At 49.5% G+C, this 17434-nt stretch overlaps 1 protein-coding gene across 5 annotated transcripts in view; it reads right to left on the reverse strand.

Annotated features, from left to right (window-relative positions):
* The window catches only part of RGS6 (regulator of G protein signaling 6), a 478446-nt gene that overhangs the window by 36905 nt on the left and 424107 nt on the right, over positions 1–17434 (reverse strand). For all 5 annotated transcript variants that reach the window (XM_037031645.1, XM_037031642.1, XM_037031641.1 and 2 more), the window contains exons 14-15: positions 9789–9914; positions 3528–3714 (exon numbers count right to left, since the gene is read on the reverse strand). In XM_037031645.1, coding sequence (XP_036887540.1) covers positions 3528–3714; positions 9789–9914 — 313 coding nt within the window. The remainder of the gene's footprint in view (positions 1–3527; positions 3715–9788; positions 9915–17434) is intronic.

Consider the following 17434-nt stretch of genomic DNA (forward strand, 5'->3'; position numbering starts at 1 on the left):
GTGTATCACAGCTCTGATCCGGATGCCTTTCCTAACGTTTCAGGAACGATGAAGAGTTGAGTTTTCTGCTTCAGGCCATTCACCTACGGAGCTTCTCCTGCCTCTCCTTTAGGACGTGGGCTCAGGAGCATATTCACATACACATACCAAAATCTGTCAGCAAAAAAAGATTTCTCATGACAAATGTTTTTGCTTTGAAGCTGAAAAGGGTGTGAGGGGCTGGTGCAAGACATTGAACCCCACAGAGCTGTAAAATCTTCCTTGTACAGGCATTTGGTGGAGTTCACGACCAGGGTGAAAGGAAAGACAGTTAAGAGTGTTGAGGTAAGTGGGTGTGTCCGTCCTGAAGTTCTAAGCAAATGAAAAGGCCAATGCAGATGACAAGGGACACTGGTTGTGTTTCCATGCCATTATTTGCATCGGTGCCTCTGAGTTTCCTAAATTAGATAACACAATAGTCCCCTTGCCCATAGCCATGGGGGGTTGGGGGGGAGTATATGTTCCAAGACCCCTAGCAGATGTCTGCAACCACGTAAAGAACGAACCCTAGTCAACTTCTTCAGCTCTGTTGAAAATACAGCAGCAGCTTCTTCATCCGCAGATGTGGCCTCTCCAGTAGTTTTTATATTTTTCAGCCCAAACCCATTCCTGAATTTGTGTGAGCGTCCCTTGCAGCAAGTGGCTTGGTGTCACTCATTTCAGGGGACCCCTTTCTGAAGTCTTAGTATGGACTCGTGCTTTCTGGTGCAACAGGTTGCCATCAGTTGGGACACAGTTTCTGTTCATGCCCCACCCACAAATGTGATGCCTCTTCCATCTCAACTAAGTACTCATCACACACTGTGGCTGAAACTCTTGCAGCTTGAGGTGCGATGGCAAAATGAGCGTGAATTTCTCGTTCCTTCTCCACAATTTCACGGATGGAGAATTCATTCTTACTGTAGATCTTAGCAACCTCAGCACACTATGCTTTTTCTTCCCTTATTAAGTGGAGAATTTTTACCTTTTTCCTTAAAGGAGTCACCTTGTGGCTTTTCTTTGGCATAGCTGAATTGCCAACATCACAACCCTTGCACTTTGGGGCCATTATTAAGTAAAATAAGGGTGACTTGAACAAAAGCACTGTGATACCGTGACAGTCTGTCTGATAACCCAGGGCAGCTACTCAGTGGCTAATGAACAGGGAGTGTGTGTAGCATGAATACAAAGAAGAAAGGGATGAATCACGTCCCAGGTTGGGGAGGGGGATGGGATGGCATGAGATTTCATCGTGCTTCTTAGAACAGTGCACAAGTTAAAACTCAGTAATTGTTGCCCTGCTGGTGTGGCTCAGTGGGTTGGGCATTGTCCCGAAAACAGAAAGATGGCCAGTTTGAGTCCCAGTCAGGACACACTTCTGGGTTTCGCGGGCCAGGTCCCCAGTGGGGCACGTGCGAGAGGCAATGTCTCTTTCTTCCCCCTTTCCCTCCCTCTAAAAATAAATAAATAAAATCTGCTTTAAAAAGCTTATAAATTGTCTATTTTTGAAGTTTCCCATTGAATATTTTCAGACTGCAGCTGACAGAGGGTAACTGACACAGCGGAGAGTGGAACTGAAGATAAGGGGGACCACTGCATGTGGCTGCCATTTGGGGAGCATCTTGATATTCCAGGCCTTGTGCAATGTGATAAGATACCACAAAGAAAGGCAAAAGCCCTTCCCTCAAGGAGATTACAGCCTAGTGGGGGAAAATAACAAGGAAACGGGCAATTTTGCCAATGGAGGAAGTGCCTCAAAGGGGAGAGCTCCAGGATTGAAGGAAGCCCTCGGGAGGGACCCCTAACTCTATGGCACAATTAGGGCACAGACGCCAGTGAGGCTGGTGAGATAAACAGAAGCCACATGATCCGGGGCAGGAGGTGCCATTTTGAACATTAAGCATCAAATCGGCTTCTTACTTCCTGGTCTCTAACTTTGATTTCCTCCTACCCCCCTGCAGCCAGGGACAGGGCTTAAGGTTTTGCTCTCATCTCCTCGGCTCTCTTGATTTCTCTCAGCGGCAGAGTCTGGCAGAGAGCTTGAACGGTTTGCCCTCCCACGGACATTACAGCGGTCCCCTCCTTCTCTGCGGTTTCACTTTCCGAGGTTTTGTTACCCGTGGTCACCTGTGGTCCGAAAATGTTAAATGGGGAATTCCAGAAATGAACAGCTGATAGGTGTTACAGTGTCACTGTCCGGAGCAGCATGATGAGATCTTGCTCTGTCTCTCTCCACGCCACCTGGGGCGTGAGTCATCCCTTTGTGCATCATCTCCACGCGGTAGACGCTCCCTGCCTGGGGGGAGTCACTCAGTAGCTGTGTCGGTTATCAGATCCGCTGTCCTGGCACTGCAGTGCTTGCCTGTGTTCAAGTCACCCTTGTTTTACTTAATAATGGCCCTAAAGGGAAAGGGTAGTGATGCCGGCGATTTGGACATGCCGAAGAGAAGCTGCGAAGTGCTTCCTTTAAATGAAGGGGGGAAAATTCGCACCTTAGAAGCAAAGAAAAAAGGCGGTTGTGCTGAGGCTGCTAAGATCTTCCGTAAGGAGGAATCTTCTATCATGAAATTGTGAAGAAGGAAACAGAAATTTGTGCTTGTTTGGCTGTTGCCCCTCAAGTTGTGAAAGGTACGGCCACAGAGCGTGCTAAGTGCTTAGTTAGATGGGAAGGCATTCGGTCTGTGGGCGGAGCACCAACGGAAGATGTGTACCAGACTATGGCACCGTGCTGAGCCAATGCAAAGATTTCTGCAAGGAACCCTCTCCTGTACAAGTGACACCGAGCCATTTGCTGCAAGCAAGGGATGGTCACACAGATTCAGTAATAGATTGGACTGAGAAACATAAAACTTGCTGGAGAGGGGTAGAGAGAGAGCGAGTGAGCATATTCTCATAACTTTCAGTACAGTATATTGTTAGAATTGTCCTGTTTTATTATTAGTTACTGTTGACCTCTTACTGTGTCTCATTTATAAATTTAACTTTATCATAGGTATTTGTGTATAGAAAAAGGCACAGGATATATAGGGTTTGTTACTATCTGTGGTTCCAGGCATCCACTGGGGGTCTTGTGAGTAAGGGGCATTACTGTAGTTGGAAACCACTACGGACTCAGTGTAGGGTGGTGGTTATGAAGGTGGGCTTTACGGTTCGATGTGGACTTGACCCAGGGCCCTGTCAGCTCTGCACCCATTTAGGCGACGCCATGTTATGGATTCTACTACTGACTTACTACGGGACTTCGGAGTTTGTAAAAACACGGAGGTTTTCCTGGGAAAGATAATGCATACGTCTGTACCTTTCTATGTAATAACGTAACTAGTCTAGGAGAACAATACTCCTGGAATTGCATTTGCACCTACCTGGAATGGTTTCCACTGATGCCCTTATAAATAATAAAACCTGGAATTTTAACTATCTGCAAGGCCCTGACCTTGTGTTAAAGGGCAGGATGGTAGGGTGGACAAGTGAACACGTTTTAATAGAACCGTTCGAGCAGTTAAGCAAACCTGGGCATCCTCGAATGTGTATCTCCCTCCATCTTTGACGTTTTGACTGGTTATCTCGTAGCTGTGGGAATCCAGGTTGATTGCACTCGGGGCCCCTGGAGACAGGAACTCTTGCCAGATTTCTTCCACCCTCTTGGCCACATCCTGTAGGGGTTGTTTCTTGAGATCTTGGACAGCCAACCAGAACCTGGGTGGAAGTGTAAAGACAGTCAGTTTGGGGGGACTCAGCATCTGGACTCTGCTGGACATGGTCCCAGAAGTGGCTTCCCACGACACCCATTCTGCTGCATCCTCCAGTTTCCCTGCTGCATCTCCTCAGGCGACAAAGACCGCAGGGACAGCCGGAAACACAAGCGGTGCCCCGCTCTTGTGGAGAGCCCACAAGTGGTCTACATTAGAAGATCACTGTGCTTCTGATTACCAAGAAGAGATCTCTCTCCTCCTACATGAAGGTCTCTCAGCCACAGCACGATTGCCATTGGGCTGGATAAGTTTTTATTGTGGGGCCTGCCCTGTGCGTTGTAGGATGTTTAGCAGCAACCTTGGCCTCTACCCACCAGAGGCCAGTGGCAAGCCCTCTCCTAGTAGTGACAACCCAAATTGTTTTCAGACATTGCCAAATGTCCCCTGGGAGGTATGTTCAGCCCTGGCTGAGGACCACTGCTGTACAGCGATGTCATGACAGACGACAGTGAGTTCCTTTGTCATGTGCAGTTGGGATCAGTGTGAGGCACCAAAATGAAAGAAAGATCACGAGAACAGAGAGAATCTGGAAATCACAAAGAACACCTGAGCTGGAAGGACCTAGCCGTTCATGTTACAGATGGGTCGATTCCCAACACCAGGGTCTGGTGTGGTGTATGTGGTTGGCACCCAATAGATGGCTGTGGATCGAGGATGACCTCATCTGTAATAAAGCTGAAGGGGCGTCCACGGGGAACCTCTGCCAAAAGACTCCCAGAAGCGCTGGAGAGAAAACCCTCCCGTTCACATCCATCGCTGCCTGTCGTGGGTCCTTCTGTGTCAGCACGGCAGCAGCCTTTGGGGGGGTGGGCATGAGCTTTTTCCTCCTGGAGCAGCAGCGACCAGAGCCAAAGCTCAGACAATGGCTCCTCGGGGCCTGAGAACCGCTTCTGAGGCTGCCGTGGGGAGGGCTTTGGGCAGGGCCCAGGGGTGGGCCGCGCACTTTGTGCCCGATGAACAGGACAGGCCAGTTTCCCCATCAGTGAGACAGGCCCCCCGGCCATAGCATTCCCGCAGCCATGGGATTCACACATAGTCAACAAAAGGGCAGGAACAAGAGAACCTGAAACACAACATGGTGGAAAGTGTTTTCAATCTGTCATTGAGTTTCACCCAAAGTAAGATGTTCTTGTTGTTTTTTAAAAGGTTAAGCATGTTTTTCTGTTGCTGTTCAGAGACCTGTCTTTGAAGCCAAGTGTGTGGCCCAAAGGCACCACCTAGTGGCCAACTGAGGTAATGCAGCTCTATTTCCACAGAGGCAGAAATCAGGTGCACGCGCGTGTGTGGGTATGTGGGATTCTAATAACTTCCCCGAAGAAACTGTCATGGTTCCCTTGGTGATTTCGAAGAGCATGAGTTTAAGGCAGAGGAGACTGAACAACTTCACTGAGCCGAAAGAGATGAGGAAGCTCAGTCCTGTCCCCATCATGGCTATGCCGCTGTCTTGGGGTTGTATCTTTCTGGGCGTCTCTTTCCTGTAAAACGGATGTGGAGTGGATGGAGAGATATCCAACGTGCTTTTGAAGAACTCCCCATCCAGGTGTAAGTCTGACATGCTCAGGTTCGGTGAAACAATGGCGTGCACAATAAAGAGGCGGAAGAAGAGGAGAGGAGGAAGAAGAGGAAGAGAAGGGGAGAAGGGAAGGAGAGGGGTGACATTCCCTGAAAGTGGTTTTCTCTCTCTGCACCCATGGAGACCCTCTCGGCCTTCTGCGTACCTTGGAGATGACCTGTGTCATCCCTCTCAGGTGACAGCAAAAATGCCATCACAACAGCATTCTGACATCCCACATGTGTTTGCCATCACTGGCTTTGAAAAAGCTTTGTGTCCATTTGAGATTCAGAGCAGGCTTTGGTTTGTGTTTGCTGCCTGCAAGCCCACAGGCTCCAGCTGGGGCCCTGGGGCTCTGAGCCCGGCCGCCCGGTCACACCCTCCCTGAAAGAGCCCTGGAAGCTCGCCTCTGCACATTTACCAATGGCTGGGAGGCCCACAGGGGCTTGTGCAGCTTCTGCCCTTATCAAAAGCCTGCAGGTATCCCTGCCCCAGGAGGACGCCAGCAGGGAGGAGGCTGCCGGCAGCGGTGGCAAACCCAGCCATCCTGCACTAAGCCTCTGGCGGGCAGCAGAAGGGCTGCTGTGACTGGCAGTCCGCACAGGCTCCCTGGTATCAGGGAGACCACCTGTCCTGCCTGGCCCGACTCATCAGAGTGCAGGCAGGCGGCCCACGTGCCTGCATGTGACGGGTGTCCATGGTTGAGGAATGCAGGCTGGACAGTGGGAGTTGCAGGAGGGAGCCTGGGCCCCACACCACCAGGCTGAGCAGCCTCGGACTGGGCTTGCTGGCTCCCTCAAGATCGCAATGCTGATGAGCTCAGGACTGGCTGGAACGAGGGAAACCATTCCCAAGCCTGCCATGAGGTCTGGGCAGCCCCTCCGTTCCTAGTGTACACAGCTTTTCATAAACTAGGATTTTCATGGGTTAGAAAAATCCAGCTTTCAGTTTGTTTGCAGAGAAATAGCAAACTCCAGGCAAAAGGAAGGCTTTCTGTGCCCTCTGCTGGCCAACAGAGACTCAGGGACGAGGAATCCAACTTAGGTTCTGTTTGTCTGGGCCCATCCGTGAGGCCGCCAGCACCACACTACGGAAGCCCAGTTATGGGCCACGGGCCGTAGCTGAAATACCAGATTGTCACAGTGTTGCATGAGGCACCTTGGTCCCAATTAATCATGTGTTTGGTTAGTGGTGAATCTAGTTAGTGGCCTGGCGAACCTTTCCAGGTCTTTCCAGGACTCGGGGCCACTGTCAGAGAGGGGTGGCTCTCCACGCAAACCTGGCAACTCCCCTGCGCTGTGTTTAATTGCTTCTCCCCTCAGCCGACACTCTGTGGAACCAGGATAATCAATCTGCAGGTTAGAAGAACAACCCTGTTCCCTCTGGAGGCGGTACAGCTCATAAAAAATGTACGGGGGATGCTCGTAGCTGCGGGTTTTGATTTTTAACTCATGCCCTGCTGTGTGGCAGAAGCTGTGGAGCCGGGGAGGACAAAGATCTGTGCAGGAGAGATGGAGAAGGGCAAAGATGGCAGGGGACTCCTCTCATCATTCTGGGAAAACGTGCAGAGAAGGGAGGAGAGCGGCATCGGGTAACTCACGGGAAGTCCCTGCTTCAGGACCGAAGGCCCCCACCTTGGGGAGGAGAGGCCACCTGCCTTCCAAAGGCCCCAAGCACACCGTTGTCTCCAGGGGGCCACTCAGTCCAAACAGACCCTGGGCTCAGCCCCAGGTACTACAGAGAGTGTGCTGTCATGTGCTGTGCCATCTGCAGCAAAATGCGCTGGCCATCCCCCCTCGGGCCCTGGAAATGATGCCTCTCCCTCGGCTCACAGGCTCACTCCCCTAGAAGTGACCAGAGGGGACTTCAACTTACATTGTATTGCCACAGACATCTTTCCTTAAAGGAGCCTGGGTGACCCTTTGCTGCTGTGACAGCGATTCTCGTGTGTCTCTTTGGAGTGCCTCTGTTCTGCATTCTGAAGCTGTGATACAAATTCAACCATTTGGCCACTCAGCTGGCACTCCAGGTGCGGTGCAAAGATATAATGACCTCAGTTCCCTGTTACTGGAGAGACGCAAAGGGAGCACAGGGAGACCGACATGCAGAGGCCCTTTGCTGTGCGTCCAGCTGAGTCCTGGTCAGTCTTTCTCTTTTCCTTCCATGCTCCAGTGCCAGTGGCTTGGGATCTTGCCCAAGCCTGGGGAGAAGACACAACCCCAGCATGGCCAGCACCATGGACAGGCAGGATCCCTAAGCCATGACACACGGCACAGCTCCAGGGCCCCCCCATGTATGTGGACCGCAGTGGAGGGGCACCTGGATGAGGGGCAAAAACATAGTCAGCTCTCAGTCCTCTGGCCGGGGTCACGACAGGCACTGAGCCAGTGTCTGAGGCTGGAGGAATGAAGACTGTGGGAAGGGGGGGACCTACCTGGTTATGAGTGACGGAAGGGTCCTGAAGCTGTGTGATCCGAAAGATCTAAAACTGAGCTTCGCCCCCATGTACCCAGTTATGCTGAACGTCACCCAAGTGGAATTCAGACCTCCAGAGAGGACTTGGGAAGCCCCTGGGCTGTCCTGTACATCCCTGGCTCTTCTATATTTTCTTTACCCTCTCTTCCGACATGGATCAGAGGGGACCCTCCTTAAGTCTGGATGTAGGCAGTCGCGTGTAGCTTGGTCAGTGGCACACTCCCATGCGCTCACACACACTCTTCCACCCCAGACTGAGGCTGGCCCTCCTGGCTCGGGAGGAAGTTGCTGGCAGAGGTGATGGCAGGCTGAGGCGCTGAACCCCTGCAGGGACACTTTCCTACATGCATTCGGGCTGTAAATGTATAAAACTGGTCTGAGCCCTCGTGTGGGCGGGGCTACACTCAGAGTGGGCAAAGCAATGCTGAGCCAGGAGCAGGATCTGTGAGGCTCAGGGGGACCAAGCTGGCTTGGGCCCTGGGGCCGAAGTGGCCACGTAGAGAGGCTGCCTGATGCCTCAGGTTGGCCACAGAGGGCACGGCTTCCCCAGCAGGACCCACATCCAGCACAGCCTGCCAGGCTGGTGTGAGCACCACCCTGCTGACCTGATTAAGAATGCAAGCAAAGCTCCGACCTGTGTTTAGCATAATGCCTCAGCACAAGGAAAGAACTCTCGTGCCAGAACCTAAAATCCGATATTCAGCCTTGACTGGTTTGCAATAGGCACTTGGCTTCCTAGAAGGGTGTCAGGACATCAGTTAACTGGCATCTACACGTCCTCCCAAGCCTTCGTGGCCCACAGGGTCATCCAGCTCAGAATGCGTCCTCTCCTTTTTTCATCTATCAGTAGGTATCCTGCATAGTCTTCTACTCTCACACTCCTCCCTCCCTTTTAAGAACACTTCTAAGACGATTCCTAATAGTTTTTACTTGTTTAGATTCATGTGATGATTTAATAGTTTCTTGCGTTTTTTCCTCAAGGACCTACAAGGTTGTTGCAGGCGAAGATCACCCATTTCAACTTCCTTGCATCCCTCGGCAAACCATCGCGGGGCTCGGTGTGGAGCAGGTGTGGAATACACATCAGTTGACCAATGTGAGGGATGGATATGGTCTCTCACTCCGGATAAGTAACAGAGACTTTGCACACTAACACTGGAGTGGGCAGTTTCTTGCCCACACTATGTGCCCTGATTTACAAAAGTTCAAAAATGCCCTGGCTGGTGTGGCTCAGTAGATTGAGTGCTGGCCTGCAATCCAAAGGGTCGTGCTCTTTCCCTGTTAATGCACCCCCTTTCCTTCCTCTCTCCACAGACCTCATGTTTTGAGAGCTTTATTTTTTCTACCAAACAGTAGTTATGAATACGCAAACACATTTTCCCTTCTCCGATGAGCCATAGACCAATAGACACAGTTAGATGTTTCACCGGCATCAAGCGACCAGAACAAGCACCCCGAGAGCTGACAGAATTGCCCCCCAAAGAAAAGCACATTTTATTAGCCTTTACAGTTACGTCTGCAGTTGTTGCGTGGAGTCTATTCTTGCTTTTTGAAATTCTGAAACAAGGCCATACAACCCTGTTTCCTTCTGGTTGGCCGGATATTCAGGACCCCGAGCTTGGGAGGTTGTGAAGGGGGGGGCACCTGAGCTGTCTTTCGGGCTCAAACCCCCTGGGTCGTGGTTTTGATTAAAGGGTGGAGTCACCAAGTCCACTCGACTATTTACTTGTTATTGTAGATATGCGCCCAGTAACTTGAAGAAATGTCATCGGGGCTTAAAGAACAATAGATGCTGGTGTTGGTAAGTGCTCATAGGGTGATGGCAAAGCTGCACATAAGGTTTGTTCGTCTCCATTTCCACCTTTGTCAGATTAGCTGACATGCGAGTTTGACTATAACATTTGATTGAAAAGGGCAGGCACAAAGAGAGGCTGGTCATGTAAATTCTTCGTACACACCCTGCACATAGCTCAGACTTTTGAGAGATTTACCTGAGGTTTTCTGAGCTGAATTCGGACTCCAGGAATCGTAGAAATTGCTCCCGCCCCACCTGGTCCTTCAGCATCTCGTCAAATGAGAAGCCCCATCTCTTGACTCGCTGCTGGCTGGGCTCTTTGCTTTTCGGGGAGAACAAAGGTTTAAAAAAGGATCAATGCCAGGCAAGAACCTGTGTCATATTCTCTCTAGCAAGTCAAATCTATTTTGCTGCCACACGCCAAAGGGAAATTTCACAAATGTAAGTGATAAATTCCATAAAATCTGTACAAACTCTACATGCAGACTTCGGTACACCAATACCAGCCGATGGTGAAAAGTCTCTTTAAGGAAGACATTTAGGTTAGGGTCACCAGCAGCCGTGCCCAGCGGCTCCAGTCTGTCACAAATACAACCAACCCCCTGGCTTGGCGGCTTCCCTGGACCATTCTGGTCAGTTACAGGCCCAACACTGGACTCCATCACTTTTTACTTTTTGTTGTTGTTATAACTGAGGATGCCTTGTGAATCCAACCTTTCATCAGAGATGTTGTCCTCACCTCACACCCCTTCCTCAATCCACAGGGGAGAAACAGGGTTTTGTTTGGAGCAAAGTGACCTCCCACTGGTCAGAAAGGAAACAACTCATTCATGATAAAACCTACTTGCATGTTTAGAAGCAGAATGTTGTGTTCGTTTATTGGTTGAACCTGCACAGTGTTTATGAGATTCTAGGCATTTCACATCTGTCAACTCACGGAGTTCTCACAACTATTCTATGGAACATGTAGAAGCACTATCCCCTCATGACAGATAGGGAAACTGAGGCCTGGTAACAATTTGCCCAAGGACACTCCAGAAAGTGAGGGAATCAAAACTCAAGTCCAGACAGTGCAGCTCCGAGTGCAGCTCCTGCCAGTAAGTCTGTGGTCCGCGTCACATCCGTGTGGCCCTCCAAGGACCAATGTGGGGGGTGGGTGGATGGCTTGGAGGTCTTACTCTTTTGGTGCTGGAAGAGGCAAATGTTTCCTTCAGCTTTTGTCTTTCCGTCTACACTTCACTTGCTGTGCTTATTCCCCTGACCCTCCCTCCAAGCAGCAATAGGGCCCTAGCTCACAAGTCACACGCTGTCACCCCCACGAAAGGAGAGGTCTGTGGATCTGCACGGGGAATGTCGGACCCCAGCTCAGACGGGGGAGTCAGCATGCACAGTTTAACAGGATCCTGGGTGAGTTCAGTGTGCATTAAACTCTAGGAGGCATTGGTGTAGCGATACTTATTTTTCCTCTTTTTAAAAATTGACACATAGGTTTTATTATTTCTAATAGGCATTAAGTAAATGAAATCGTTGTCTTGTGTTAGGGAGTTGACATAGTCTCAATATTTATCTTAGAAAATTACACTTAGTAGATGGACTTCCGGCCAAGATGGAGGTGTAGGTAGACACACTGTGCCTCCTTGCACAACCAAAATTAAGGAAAACAAAAATTTAGAAACAAAGAAACAACCAGAACAGACAGAAAATTGAACTGTATGTACTAGATCTGACAACCATTCATCCAGACCAGTGAGAGGGGTGGAGTTGGTGACCAGCAGCGAGAAGTTACGGCAGGAACAAGCGGCGGCTGGCAGAACCTGGGTGCGGGGTGGCAACCAGCAGATCCAGTGAGGTGAGCTAGATGGCCGGCAGACCGCAGTCACACATTCACAAGCAGATAAACCAGATGAAAACAGGCAGAGAGACAGACTGCATAATCCAGGGCCCCAGTACCAGAAAATAAAGCCTAAAAGCACCAATTGAAAACACTTGTGGGGATTGAGGTACGGGGAGAGACTCCCAGCTTCACAGGAGAGTTTGTTGGAGAGACCCACAGGGTCCTAGAAGGTACACAAGCCCACACCTGGGAAACAGCACCAGAAGGGCCCAGTTTGCTTGTGGGAAGTGGTGGAAGGGACTGAAATCTGAGAGACAGAGAGCGGAACAAGCACCACTGTTCCCCTTGGACCCCGCCCCCACATACAGTGTCACAACCCAGCCCCTAGATTGCCCTGGTGAACACCTAAGGCTCTGCCCCTCATACGTAAAAGGCATGACAAGACAAAAAAATGGCTGAAACAGAAGAATAGATCAAAGCCCCAGAGCCAATATATCTAAGCGACCAAGAGATCAGATGCACAGTTCAAAGCACTGGTGATCAAGATTTTCACAGAACTGGTTGATTTCAGTCACATATTAGATGAATAAATGAAGGCTAAGCTAAAGAATTTGTGACACATGGACATAAATGAAAGGGGGGGAATGTGGGTGGGAGGGGGTGTGTAAGGTGGAGGGGAATGAAGGGGGGGAATGGGACAACCGTAATAGCATAATCAATAAAATATATTTTTAAAAAAGAAAATTACACTTATTAAAGGAAAACAAAAACGTGTGTTGAAAGGTTTGGAAATGTAAGTAGCTCTAGACCAGTGCTGCCCCAAGAACTTTCTGTGCTGACAGGAATAGTCCTTGTCTGTGACCTCCCACGTGGTAGTCACCAGCCACAGGGAGCTCTTTTTTTTTCCCAATATTTTTATTTAATTATTTTTCAAGTACAGTTTTCTATTACTCCCATCCCATCCCACTCCCCATGCTCCCCCCTCCCTCCCATTTCCACCCTTCTCAGTTGTTGTCCATGTATCCTTTATATAGGTTCCTCTAAATCCCTCCCTTATTTCCCCTGAAATTCCCTCCCCTCTCCCCTCTGGTCACTGTCAGCCTGTTCTCTATTTCAGTGTCTTTGGTTATATTTTGCTTGCTTGTTTGCTTTGTTGTTTAGCTTCCTGTTAAAGGTGAGATCATATGGTATTTGTCCTTCAACACCTGGCTTATTTCACTCAGCATAATGCTTTCCAGTTCCATCCATGATGTTGCAAAAGGTAGGAGCTCCTTCTTTCTTTCTGCAGCATAAAATTCCATTGTGTATATGTACCATAGTTTTTTGATCCATTCATTTACTGATGGGCACCTAGGTTGCTTCCAACTCTTGGCTATTGTAAATTGTGCTGCTACGAACAAGGGAGCTCTCGAGAACTTGGTATGTGACCAGGAAACTGAATATTTAATTTTAAAGAATTGAAGTTTAAATTTAAGTGGCCACATGTGGCTCACGGCTACCATATGGAAAGCACCGCTGTGGTGGTACGTGACGCAAGGCCAGCCCGTCGGTGTCTGCACCCTTAGACGTAACCAGCAGTAGCAGGATATTCCAAGTCTGAGATCATGTGCTGAAGCCCAGGAAGCTCCGGGGCACCACTCTCCATCTCCAGCTTAGCCCCGTGGAGTCTCAGTAGAAGACTAAGTCCACCAGGTGAACCAATGCAGAATTTCATGGAAAATCCCTGCCAAAGCACCAAGCTGGGCTTTCTACAATGAACCAAGATGATGAGTGTGGATTCTCTCAAACTCAAGCCACAGAACCAATCCCACTCTATAAAGTTACAGGAGACAAAACATCCTGTTAATAAAGAAATCCCCCTGGGCTTAAGGCCAGCAGCAAATGTAAGCCCCAGAGAGCTGTGGGATATTGTCTCTTTCTTCCAGGGTCATGCTCTCACCTGGGATGGGCTCAGCCACCTGCTCTTTGCCAGCCAAGGTGGCAGGGCTCTGCAGGGACGGTGCTGGTGGCAGCTGCACCCTGATCAAAGGCTGTGCCCAGACACCAGGTAAGGAGAGTCTCCCAGTGTTTGTCATGATTGCCACTTGGACACACACCCACCATTGGTGTCACTACTTTCTGGTACCCAAGCTAAGAGCCCTCACTCATTCCTCCAGGTTCATTGGCGGTGGCAGGGGTGGGAGAAGGGCCAGAATTTTGGGAGTGGTCATTTGAAAGCTTGGGTTGTCATGCTACATGGAGAATCAGAGGCCTAGGGCAGAGGTCGGAACACCCAGAAAGCTGCAAGGACAGCAACCTTCAGCAGAAACCAGGTCTGGAGAGACAGGATGCCCCGGTGTGGTGGTTTGCTAAGGTTACTGCAACAAAGTACCAACAAACAGGGCGGCTTAAAATAGGAGAAAATTATTCTCTCACAGCTCTGGAGGCTGGAAGTCTGAAGTCAAGGTGCTGGCAGAGTCACCTCCCTCTGGAAGCCCCCGGGGAGAATCTGTTCCGTGGCTTTCTGTTAGTGTCTACTTTCTGTTGCTGCCAGCAACACCTCGCACCCCTTGGCTTGTGGGTGCATCACTCCAATCTGTCTCCACTGTTGCCTGGTGTTCTCCCCGTGAGTCTGAGTCTCTGTTTTCTCCTCATACAAAGACTCCAGTCACACTGGAGTAGGAGCCTGCCCTATGCCAGGATGGCCTCGCTTAGTCGATTGCATCTACAACAGCTCGATTTTCCAATAAAATCCTGTTCTGAGGTTCTGGGAAGGACATGAGTTTTTGTGCCTCATTCAACCCAGAATACATAGGTCCCTCAAATACCCATTATGCACCTCTGCTCCTTTTTCTTTGTAGTACATTTGGCCATTGGGACCTATTCCATTAAAAGATTCTTGGGTAAAACTTCTCTATATGTGTGTTGCCTGCATTACTTGAGTGTTTCTAAACATCATCCCCTTTAAGGTTTAAGATCAGATTTGAGCATGTTGCTACTACTGAATGGTCTCTATGGTTATAAAGTGATTTGGAAAATTAAAGTCCCTCCGGACATTCATCCCCAGGTGACTAGCACAATAAATTTCCCTTGGCCCAACTCAAACACATACTCTCTGGAACTCATAGCTCCTTTGGTTTCCATCCATTGTGCAGACATGCTTCCTTATGACATGTTTTTAGGATAGTTTTATATCACTGTTTAGTGTTTTAAGGGTTTATGTCATTGTCTCTCCAGCTGTGGTGTGAGCTCTTTGCTGGCAGGGACCATGCCTCCCATGCCTTTACACTGACCATAGTGCTTTTCACGCAGCACATTCGACAGGAAGAGGAAATCAACAAGGAGTGTGTAAGGTGATGTGGGTGACGTGTCCTTTCCCTGACAGCGTTTGCTAATTGCTGGTTGCATGTCTTTTCCTAGTTGCTGGCTGGATGTCTTATTTGTCCTCCGTGCCCGCTGACCTCACCAAGTTCCTGACTCCCATTGGGCAGCCCAAACCAGCACGCAGCAAAGGCAGGCGGGTCTCTGCAGAAGTTCGTCTTTGGATTTGCTGATCTCCCAAATCAGAACATAGCCCACGGTAGGTTCTTAAAATAGATTTCTTGTATTAAACTAAGAAAAAATGGTTTATGTCACTGGTCATTGAGGGCCTTTGTTCCACGGACAGGAACCATCTCTGGACATTGGCACGGATGCCCAACTGTGCTCCTCCAGGGACAGTCCCTGGCCACTGCCAGCATTTGAGTGGCTGAGAATGTCCACCTGGGAGAAGAAACAGGTGTCCACAGATTCTCCTCATTTTTACTTGTAGCTGAATAACCCGATTCTGCTCGAAGGTGGATGGAACAGTAAGGGCGACCAGAGCAGCAGTTGTAGGGGCAGGTAGCGCCCCCCTGAGGACAAAGTGCTGACAGATTGGAATAAACCAACAGGTCAGGTGACCACCATCTCCCCGAACTATCATGTGCTTCTTTGTTGACTTTCAAGAAAGAAAGAAAGAATCCCAGTGTTATCACGGTGAATCAAGTTCATGTGCTTACCTCTCCCTCTTTTCCCCAATACCAACGAGGTGGCCAAAGAAAGAGTCACTACTCTATCATCCATTCAACGTATACTTTTTGAATACCTACTGTGTGCCAGGCCTAAGCAGTTAAAATAATTTTACTACTGTTCGGAAAGAGAACCAGGAGGAAAGGATGTGGTACAGAATGAGTGGATGGATGGGGTGGCCACTACAGATTAGGTGGTCACAGAAGACCTTTTTGAGGAAGGGACATCAGTGCTGAGTGAGACGTGCATGAGAAGAGGAGTCAGCCACGGGCAGATCTGGGAACAGGAATAGAGGACAGGCAGGAGTCTGGCGTTCAGGGGAACAAAACAAAACGAAGCAGAAGACTACAGTATGTCAAGGTAAAGAAACTTTCTATGAGCAGATGACAAACTATGAGAAATCCCAGGAAGGGATGACGCAGATGAACTGAACTGGTGACAACTGAGCTGGTGACAGCTGCTTATGATTTCAGTGGGTCATTCTGAGAAGAGAGTTGCTGGGTGTCCCCAACAGAAGCCTGGGACAAGCCCAGGCTCTGAGCAGTAGAACTGAAGGCAGGAGCTGTCGGTGGGCATTGGGCAGGGGGCAGGGGGAGCAGACTCAGAAATGAGGACCACGGTCTCCCCATGGCAGAGAGCGTCTCCGAGACAAAGAGGGAGGTGTTTTCTGGCCAGCGTTCAACACAGCACTAAAGCCAGGTGGTGCTGCCGTAACCTAGGAGTGGAAAAGCAAACACAGGGGGAGAAGGCACCTCGGCAAAGCAGGGAGACTTCTAAAGACACGCCAGCTTTGGCCTGTTTCTCTTGGCTTCTGCAGACCTGACCGGGTTCCCTGAAGGTCCCTCAGCAGGAGAAAGAGCGGACTTACTGGGGAGCACTGTGCAGAGGAAACTGAAGCACGTCAGAAACCCCGTCAGGGCTTGGGAGCAGAGCGCTTGGCTGCAGGGACGTCATTAAGGGAAGGTGGGGCTCTGCTACTCACGGACCCCCATAGTCAGCAGTCCCACTCTGAGAGAGGACCCAGCCTTTCAGCCTGTTCTTAAACCGCATAGTGTGGACCTGGAGAGGAACCTCTCGAGATTACCTGTGCCCTCCCATTAATATACTCAGGGGAGGTCACAAGAACTGCTCAGAGGAGAGCCTGCTGGAGAGAACTCTGTAAATCACACCCAGTATTTTCAAACTGTGCTGTGCCTTGGAACTGCCTGTAAAGTTTGCTGAAACCACAGAGACCCAAAACCACCCCAAGGGCAGCTGTATTTTTAATGAGCATCCTAGGTGATTCTGACCACCCTGTGTTTTGAGAACCAGTGACCCACACAATTGTTGAGGGAACCCTTACCAGCAACTGACATAGTCCATCTGGACCAGGGCTGCACACCAGAATCACTTGGGGAGATATAAAAAAATAGCAGTGCCTCATTTCCAGAAATGCTGATTTAATTGGTCTGGGGAGGGAGCTGGGCAATGGTATTTTTTTTTTTTTTTGGAAATGCCCCAGGTAGTCAAACACATACCCAGAGTGAAAAGTGAAGACCTTCATTTATGAAAAGCTGCAGTCCCCCAAATTTCTGGGTATACAAAAAGATGGCTCTGCTCTGATCAGTGAGTGCAGCAATGAAACAATATAAGAAACAATACTTTGCTGATCAGCAACCCCCCAGGAAGCAGGCTACGCTGCAGAAATTGAGGAGAGAAATACGGGAAAAAATGCTGTATCCCACCCTCGGGGGGATGCAAGGGAATAAACATCAGGCAGGCTACTGAGAGAAAGGAGCCAGGAAAGAGTAAGAATTCCTGGACATGAAAAGCAAGGTGGTCATCACCCCTCCCAACACTCGGAGGGAAAAGAAACACTCACTCAAGTATAAACACCACAGAATGGACATCACTGGAAACAAAACCGGTGACTCTGAAGAGTAACTCAAGGAATTCTATCCTTGAGTGTAGAATAAAAAGGGCAATAGAGAAAAGATAAG

This window comes from Sturnira hondurensis, unplaced genomic scaffold, assembly GCF_014824575.4.
Source record: "Sturnira hondurensis isolate 20B ecotype Veracruz unplaced genomic scaffold, ASM1482457v3 Scaffold0021143, whole genome shotgun sequence".
NCBI classification, from domain to species: Eukaryota; Metazoa; Chordata; class Mammalia; order Chiroptera; family Phyllostomidae; genus Sturnira; species Sturnira hondurensis.